At 49.1% G+C, this 9,282-nt stretch overlaps 1 protein-coding gene across 2 annotated transcripts in view; it reads right to left on the bottom strand.

Moving 5' to 3' along the window:
- Window positions 1-283: 283 nt before the first annotated feature.
- The window catches only part of eipr1 (EARP complex and GARP complex interacting protein 1), a 55,961-nt gene continuing 46,962 nt past the window's right edge, over window positions 284-9,282 (bottom strand). For both annotated transcript variants that reach the window (XM_086275031.1, XM_086275030.1), the window contains 2 exons: window positions 8,220-8,387; window positions 284-5,846 (listed from right to left, as the gene is read on the bottom strand). In XM_086275031.1, coding sequence (XP_086131157.1) covers window positions 5,672-5,846; window positions 8,220-8,387 — 343 coding nt within the window. In that variant the 3' untranslated portion in view covers window positions 284-5,671. The remainder of the gene's footprint in view (window positions 5,847-8,219; window positions 8,388-9,282) is intronic.

The raw sequence follows: 9,282 nt of genomic DNA, 5'->3' as shown, positions 1-9,282 counted from the left end.
TTTCACTGAACATGGATGAAAATTCACTTTTACACACTCAATTATGATTGAAATAATACAGAAAGTGATGATCGACAGGAATCCAACAAATTAAACCTGATAGTCGCGTTTAATTGAATCAATGTTGAATTTTGAGATTTATCGTTTTTGCACCATGATTAACAGTGAAACACCACTGACATCATCACTAAGAAAATAGTATACTTTCTTATCTCCAGCCAGGATAAATGTTTTAGTGATGTTGAGTAAATATATTTAACCTATTAAACATTAGAATCTATCTAATGCAGGCGTGCCCAATCCCAGTCCACGAGGACCGGTGTCCCTGCAGGTTTTAGATGTGTCCCTGATCCATCACAGCCGATTTAAATTGATAAATGACCTCCTCAACCCTCATGGACTGGGATTGGGGACCCCTGATCTAATGTTTAAATAATAACAGACGGCTTGACATCTGTGAGGAAGTTTGGGTTCTGTCAGGGCAAGCAAGGCAGGCAGTGCTTGCCCAGTGAACTACAAAAGATTGAATCCTCCTGTCTCTGCTATTTGCCCTGACCGTCTCAGTTAATGGTACAGAATGGTACGGCTGCACCAGAAGTCATAAAACTTGCCAGTACTTAAAATATTTGTGAAACCCTTCGGTGACAGTTGAAACATACTTTTATAAAGCATATGAACGTGTAAAGATTGTATGGTATTCATGTATTTTGTGTCAAAACAGTGTACATTCATTTAGCAGCCTCGATCACACAGTTTCTACAAACACAGTAAAGAAACACACTTTTTATTTGTAGTAAATAATTGAATCAATGACAGATGCTACAAACCAAAGCAGTTACAATCATTATGATGATTGTACCTCTTTGTCTCCAGCCAGGATAAATGTCTGGATGTGGATTAAAATATATTTAACCTTACTATTGAACATTAGGCTCAGTAGGCTCAGTAGGTTCATTTATTTAATCAACATTATTAATAAGTTTAAAGCAAGGTTAGAAAAACTGACCTGTGCACGATGAGACGAATCACGGCAGATATAATGGACTCATAATGCCCCACAGGTAAGAAGGCGTCTTATGGCTGGTTTGACTTGATATCTGACAAAAAGTAATCCTTCTTTATGTTCAGTGACATTAACAATGGTATCTGTTAATGAGTTATTTTTGTGTGAGTGTGTGAAGTCGTGTTAAATGTGTTTGAAGTAACAGAGAACCTGCGTATGGACGTGAACTACAGCTGCAGAAACCTGCAGAGCTGCACGGCTCGTGGCGTGGACGTGTTTCGATCGGCAGACCGCAGATCACAAACAAATCACTTTAAAGATTAAAACCAGAAAAAAGAAGAAACAAACCAAACTTGGTGATTTCAACAGTTTACAGACCTCTGCCTGCACAGATGCACGTGCACAAGTCGAGGGAGAAAAAACAATCGTTTTATTGTAACATATGAACAAGCAGCTTCTCCTCTCCAACCTACCATCAAATAATCCAATCCAACATTCAACCTATGACCCGTGATGTCCTTCAACAGCAACCGCCTCTCAATCTCCATGGAGACACCACGAGGGCACAGGGGGGCGAGTGTCGGCACTGGACATGAGAAATGAGCGCAATTACGCCGTTTGAGAGGTAATTACATGTGCGTCATGGTAGCGAGGCCCATAAATAACCCTGGATCTACTCTGTGTGCTTGTTCAATAATTGAAGAACAGCAAGGTGGGAGAAGGGAGGTGGGCGCACGCCGCAGCGCTATAGCTCATCATCCATTGTGGTCCCTTTCACCCCGGAAGAAAGGAGGGTCGGTCAGCCAGACAAAGCCGGACAATGACGAGCACCGAGGCTACGAGCCGGGCCGAGGGCGCTCCTGACAGCAGGCTGGAGGACAGAAGAGTCACAGAGACTGGAGAAACAGCTTCAGGCACTAATACGTGTCCCAACAAAAGGTCCATACAGTTTTAAAGTGCTGGGAAACCCACAGTGGGCCACAGTGGACTGTAAGGGCTTCCTTCTAAACCTAAATACAGACTCCTCCTGTAATTTTGATGGCTTAATAGTCTCAGTTCTAAAGCACTTTATCTCCTCCGGAAGCGATAGGATGGTAAATAAGTAGCTTACGGCACACACAGGAGCTTTTCCCCGACTACAGGGTGGTTGTCAGTGTTAAGTAGCTATCCTCGCACGCTCTGAGCTAACATCAAAAGTGATGGGACCGCGTTTCAGTGGCACTAAGAGCCTGAGAGTCCCAACAAAGAGCTCCCAGCAGCTGGGTGCAAGGAGGTTAGCGTCTAACAGATTTCTTCCCCTGTACAGAAAATCCCCGCACATTTCAAACCCTTTGTTTACTTTCAGTCGTCCAAAGGCTCATCTCTGGGTTTCGGGGGCGGGGGGCACCATCTTGAAAAATGATCATCCCCCTTCGCGTTGCTTTGCAGCGTGCGGCTCAGGATTCACAGCGAAGCGCTTTTAAAAGCACAAACGTAAAAGCGGGATCTGCACGAGTATCAGTGAGCTCGCCGTGAAGCCCCGGAGGACCACGCGTGGCCTCTCCTTCTTCTTCTGCGCACATAAATAATGGTGAACGTACGTTTGTCTGCTCCCGCGGGCGCCTTCCTCAGACCTCTGAAGTCTCTCCTGCTCTCCGTCGCTCTGTCTTCCTGCAGAGAGCGCCGTGTTTGTGCATAATTTTCATTTCGAGGGGTCACATAAATTCTCTTCCATGCAAATGAGTCGAACTCTCAGAGGTAATAATCACCTGAAAGCCCCGCTCGCGCTCACGCTCATAACACACACACAAACACCCCAGGTGGCTCCATATCGCATTGCTGACATGAATAAATAATTAAATGAAATCCCATTTTTTAAAATTTCATTTCCACAGCAGCCCAATCTAATTCCGCCTCCACCCTCGGAGGACGACGCCCGGGTGACCCTCAGGTACAATTACCTCCATTCAAGGCAAACACTTGTGTTTCAGGAGCATTTCCTGTGTAACACATGACACACGCAGCAGACGGCACGCGTGGTATTTGCAGGAGGAACAAAGACGTGCAGTCATCACGTCTCTGTGGCAGTTTCCTCCTCGGTTTGATTGCAGAAGCTTCAAAAACATACTTCTGTCATAGGTGCGGAGAAAACGGCGTCCCGTTTCCCGGCGTCGTGAATATTTCAGCGGTTATCCCCGTCTCCTGAGTGACTGCACTAGCACGCATGAGGCTCCCGGCAGCCACAGCAATGCTGTCACGTTGCATCAGGGTCAAAAGGGTCGCGACCCGAGGAGGCCCAGGTGGCCGCCGCGTACAGCGCCTCGGTCACGTGACCTGCAGCACTCCATTCGTGTCGAGGAGCAGCTTCAGGATGGGAGACATCAGCTTCACACCAATAAGTGAACACAGCTGCCTTAATTCTCATTGGCTCAGATTCAACAAGCCGCTGGTCCATGATGTCATGACATCATCATGACATCATCACACATGCCGCATCCATCATGAGAATCTCAGGATCCACAGCCCAAAGGCGCTTAGATGGACAGACTGAACAGACTAATACACAGAGGTCACACAGAGGTCACACAGAGGTCACTCGGGGAGGCGGTGGAGTTGCAGTTTGGCTGTTTGAGCTTCGGTCGTCTTTGTCGTGAGGCGTGTGGATGTGGACACAGCGCAGTTAAATAACCAAGAACTAAGACGTCACTCTGCTGCAGGAGGCCGACATGGCAGAAACGCTCACAGGCAGGAAACAAAGAGCACGACGAGGAGCTGAGGCTGTGACGCACTGATATAACAGGAAACAAACACAGCTGACGCTAATCATGGTGGACGAGACACAGGAAGTAAAAGTAAATATCTAAATGTCACCATCAACTTCCCCCTCTGGGAAAAAAGCCCTCTGAGCGCCCTGAATCAGCGTCGTTCTCCGTTGGAAATCTCTGTGGACTCACCAGGATCTGCCTCCTTTCCTTCAGTGAACTCGTCCCCAGACCTGGAACGAGCTTCCATGTTCTCCTTGTGTCCTGTCTTTGCATCATCGGCTCTATAACTATTGGCTGAGCTGACCGTGACATCACCCTTCCAGTTTGAAAGACCTTCCCACTCTCGGGTAACAAGCGTGGTTTCTGGTCTTTGGTGGAGGTCTCGGCTTTGTCCCGGTGCCTTTTTGTTCTTATATGAACCAAAGGATCCAGGGACGGCCTGTGTCCACGTCACGGCATTCTCAGGATTCGGTGGTTTTCCTTTTGAAGGATGGCTCGGTGTCTCTTTGTTGGTGATGTCATACTATGATCACATCGTGAGAATCTGACAGCCCCTCAGTCAGAAGACCTTTGGTGATCCTCGCTGATGCCCTCCAAACTGGTGCGGACGATGGTGGAGCAGGTGGAGCTGGATCTTGATGCTGGCAGAACAGCCACAGACTCTGGGTGGCGTTTGACTCGGAGGAGGCTCAGAGTTTGATTCTGGAAACAGAACCGCTCTGAAGAAGAGGATTAAGTGTGAGAAAGCACGTGAGCGGTTTGATGTTGGAGGGTAATGACAGATCCCTGCTTCACCCACCAGCTGACATCACGTGTTCTTGGCCGGGAAAACGCCGCAGGCTGTAAATAGCAGCCAAATATGATGCAGGTTATTCACGCTGTCAGCACGCATCCAGATCTCCACATCGACCATCGATGCATCACAGCTAATGTAATTTGTCGCAGGCATACTAAAAAGGTGCTGTCATCGATTGGCATGCAAACACTCAGCGGTTATTAGCAGGCGGATTGACTGATGGGTCAGAAAGCCGCATTCATAATTTCATACTGTGTCACACTCGCCCTCACACGTCTGCACGCGACAGGAAGGAGGCGACGCTCACCGTCCCTCTGCATCTCCACCCTGATCCCTCTTCTTAATAATTGACTGCGGGGCAACGAGGCCTCCGAGTGTGTGTGTGAGCAGCCTCTGTGATTAGACAGATGCATACGTTGAGTATTCAGCCACAGCTCTGCTGGCGCTGACTGGCATACCTAATGAAGTGCACGGCTCCTCCTTCATTGTGTGTGTGGAGCTGTGATGGTTGGAGTCGAGCTGCAATTAAAAGGCCCGTCAGAGCCGTCTGAACTGTCGCCGCCATCGATCGGCCTCGGCACGCACTGTACGAATCCACAGAGAGGGGAGGACTACGGCGTGGGCGGCAGGGGAGCGAGGACCGAAGTTAGAGGAAGCGGAAATATTTCCTGTTCTGATGCTGGTGCGCTGATGGGCCAAAACCACAGACTGTATATAAAAGATGGAGGTAGCCACAGTGACATCACTGCTTAATGACATCGCATTGTTAAGACGTGTGGTGTGTTTTGTAACTTTTACACCTTTAATTAAACTGAGTCGAGTTTAGACTAAAACTAGCTTACATGCTGAAATTATGACAAGAACTAAACAACACTTTTGTTAAAGATTTGTTGTCACGAAGAAAAGACGGCGCCGTCTCAGCCGTGTTTGGATCTGTAGCCCTGCGTACCTGTGACCCCGCCCACTGACGTCACAGCCAACGTTAAAGAAGCACACAAACACAAACTTCATCCAACGGCCAGTTTTTACTTCTAAGCAACACAGATATTTTTTACAGTGGTCAGCATCAACACAGCCTGTCACACACAGACACACACACACACACACACACAGGCAGCACGACCCCGCTCAGAGCAGGATGCGGTATTTGAGGGCGCGCGGGACTCTGTTGATGACGAGCCGTCCGTCATAACTGAGTGAAGCAAAGAGCCACGGGTCGGCCGATGACCACTCCGCCGCGTACACGCTGTCCTCGTGCTCCTCGTAGGTGGACACCACGCTGTCTTTCAGCGGCTCCTTACCCCTGCGGCGCACACACACACACACACACACACACACACACACACACACACACACACACACACACACAGGTGAGCTGTGAAATACCAGGCAGCCTCATTTGTCTTATTTTCACTGAAAGGTTGACTTAGATAATGTTTCCAACACAATGATGGGCAGTATCCATAGAAACAAGCATCATGAGGTCAGCAGCAGCATCAGCACCACGAGTGCCGACAGAGACGCTGCTCTGAACGCTGGAGGAGCAAATCTGTCGCCATCAGTCAGAGCAAGGCACCTTTGACCTGCGAGGTTCGAACCCGCGACCGTTCTGATGTGAACCTCAGCGTTCCCGGCTTCATCGACTCAAACCTTCAGGGAACCTTAAACCTATTCAGAATTGGAGGAATCGGCATCCCGGCGTCGTTCACTCAGGTCGCCGTGTGACGTGAGCGTTCCTCCCTCCATCGCCTGTGTGTTTAATTCTTTTATCGACTCGTGTTCATGGTACGAACGCCTGTTTGTACCTAAATATAATAACACAGCAATAAAATCAATAATGCAGGAAAAATACGCACAACGCGACTTTATGGTCGTGAGCGCGCAGACGTTTGGAGATTCTCCCGACTTAAAAAAAGATGAGCTGCTGAGTGTCTGTGAGGTCACTTCCTGTCTCGACCTGAGATGATGGTGGCTGAGCTGTAAAGCAGCGCTCTCTTCCTGCCGCCGCACAGACTAAATCAGACTTCAGCGTTAGCGCCGTCCCCACTTCCTCCCGAGCCCGCCGCTGTTAGCGCTCCTGAGGGGAAATCCTGACATCATATTTCACGTTAACCGTTTCACGCCGGCTCGAGCGGCTCCCTCCGGGCTGTGCCCCGAAATAAAATCACTCCTCAGCTCATCACTCGTGCGGATCCATCAGGAGGAGAAACGGGGACGAGCGCGTCTGATAAATACTCAGCCCGGCGCCAGTTAGTCTAACGGACCAGAGGGTTTAGGTCTCGTGTCATTGGATGGACACCGCCGTGACATTTGTTTCAGGGGAGCAGCAGGTACGCTGATGATGTCACCAGGCACGCCTCTGCAGCCTGCACGTGCACGCTCGTCAGGGTCTTTGTGGCCTGTGTTCATGTTTTCAGTCAGGCTGTGAGCTAAACGCTGCGCAGCAGACGGAGCGCCACGGCGATGAACGTAGCAGTCACAGCAGTCTGTCAGATCGTTGCGGTTGCAGGGAGGTCGCCGTCCTCTTTTTGGTCTAGTGTGACTGAAGCTCCCCAAGCCCCGCCCACAATCAAGCCTCTGTCATTATTATTATCTTTATGGTCGAGTCTAATTCCTGCACACGCCGTGAGGTTTGCCTTCACGGTTCGACAGTAAGACTGAACAGATCCTTTCCACCAGAAACAAAATGTACAGTCTGAAAAAAATACCCACAAACCCACGGGAGGAACTGTGGAGTGGACACGCAGCGCACAGACGAGAGGTTCAGCGGCTGCAGTGGGAGGGTTCAAACTGGAGCTGAGTGCTGGTGATTAGGAAGGAGAGCTGATAATTGTGGATGAGAGTCGGTCATTGACGATGAGAGGCGGCGGCCGAGGCTGAGAGGGGGACTGGGAGCGTAATGGATGGAGGACGGCGGCAGGTTTGGAACCATTACAGACGATCTCCCTGCTGTGTGGGAATCAGCTCTAAACGCCACGGAGAAAAACTCCTGAAGTGTTTGACAGCAACGCATTTTTAATGTTTCCACTTTTATCACCGCGAGCGCCGCAGAGCCGGAGAGTTCAGCCCATCAGCTTTCATCTGAGAGGATGATTATCAAATAATGCGCTCAGAATATGCCGCGCTCGCGTCATCAGGCTCCTGATGGGCTCCTGACAGCGTGCCTTTACACAGAGCTGATGTGAAGGATAACATCGCAGCATCGGCACAGAGGTCAGAGTTCACGAGGGCCTGGGGAAAACTCAAAGATGTGAATCCAGAATAATAAAGTTGCACCTGATCATGTTTAAAGGAGGTGTGGAGAAGGAAATAACATGATAGCAGCGCCGATCAAACACCTTTAAACCCCGCCCACGCACGTACAGATCACCTGCAGCTGATGGCTGTTTGCACAGGTGTCCACCCTCCCTCCTCTCACACCAACAGAGGTCACGTGAGGAAATAATAGCGTGTTAATAAGAAGGCCGTCCAAAACCAAACGGACCCTGAGGGCGGCGGGAAGCGTGCCGTGCCCCCGACGGCTGCGTTAGGTTAGTCACAGTCACTCAGACGCCGCTGCAGGTACGGCGAGCTTTAAGCCTACGGCGGCTAACCTCTGACCCCTAACCCAAGGTTTTGCAGTGTTCCATCAAAGTCATGTGACCTGTCTGAAGTCAAAGGCAGTGTTCTCTCTTACTTGTCCTCCTGGTGAAGCTCCTCCCCCTCGCTGAGCTCCTCGTCATCCACCAGATGTCCAAATGGCTCCGAGGAGATGGACACCATGTTGGAGAGGATGAGGCGGCTGTCGCTGCTGGCCGTCAACACCAGCTGGTCGTGGCTGTGGTTGTAGCGGACGCTCCAAACCCTGAGGCCACACCCACACACACACACACACACACACACCGAGGCGCTGGTTAGATTAAGAGTGGTGCTTTTTACGACCTCGCTGCACTTCCAAACAGGGTCTCCCAGAACCACCCGCCAGCAGGCCCCTCCCCTACAGCACAGGTAAGATCCAGGCGATCACCTGGATCAGTCACAGCCGCCTGCACGCACGTTTCCACTGTGACCGAGGCTCTGAGGGAGGCTGCTCTCATGTTATAATCGCTCACAGCTACACGCCCTGCAGCCGACTCACTCATGATGGAGCTTTAACAAGCCACACCCCCAGACCCACATCCATCTTTCAGACAGCTCACCGCAGACCAAATATGAAAACATGGCATCAGAGGCTCCGCCTCCGCTCCCAGTGAGTCTGGTGTGAAGTGTATTTCAGTCGCACTCACTACAGCTGCAGCCTGTAAACACTTACAGTTATTGTATATTCATAACATAACTTCATACAGCGTACACTGTAACATACCTATGATCAGTGTTGGTCAAGTTACTTGAAAAAAGTAATCAGTAACTAATTACCAATTACTTCCCCCAAAAAGTAATCCCGTTACTTTACTGATTACTTATAATCAGTAATTAATTACTTAGTTACTTCTTAAAAACACGATTTACAACCTGAATAGGTGCTAAAGCGATAGATCTTTCAGCCCAATTCTACTTTTTCTGCATAATCCATCATACAAAATGTAATCAAATGGAAAAGTCTCTTTTTAAAACTTGTTTTATTAGTTTTAATCTTTTAACTTTATGCATCAAGCAAAAATTTAATTATATGCAACATTCTCTGACTGGAAGAAATTTGTTTAATACTTAAACCTATTTTCTGCACATTCCAGCACATAAAATAATTATTTTTTTGTGTG

The sequence above is a fragment of the Aulonocara sp. 'chitande type north' Nkhata Bay genome, linkage group LG19 (assembly GCF_057382095.1).
Source record: "Aulonocara sp. 'chitande type north' Nkhata Bay isolate Kocher_YH1m ecotype deep benthic linkage group LG19, A_spYH_male_GT1.1, whole genome shotgun sequence".
In the NCBI taxonomy this organism is placed as follows: domain Eukaryota; kingdom Metazoa; phylum Chordata; class Actinopteri; order Cichliformes; family Cichlidae; genus Aulonocara; species Aulonocara sp. 'chitande type north' Nkhata Bay.
Note: the sequence above shows the minus strand (reverse complement) of the source record. Positions and strands in the feature narration are given on the sequence as shown.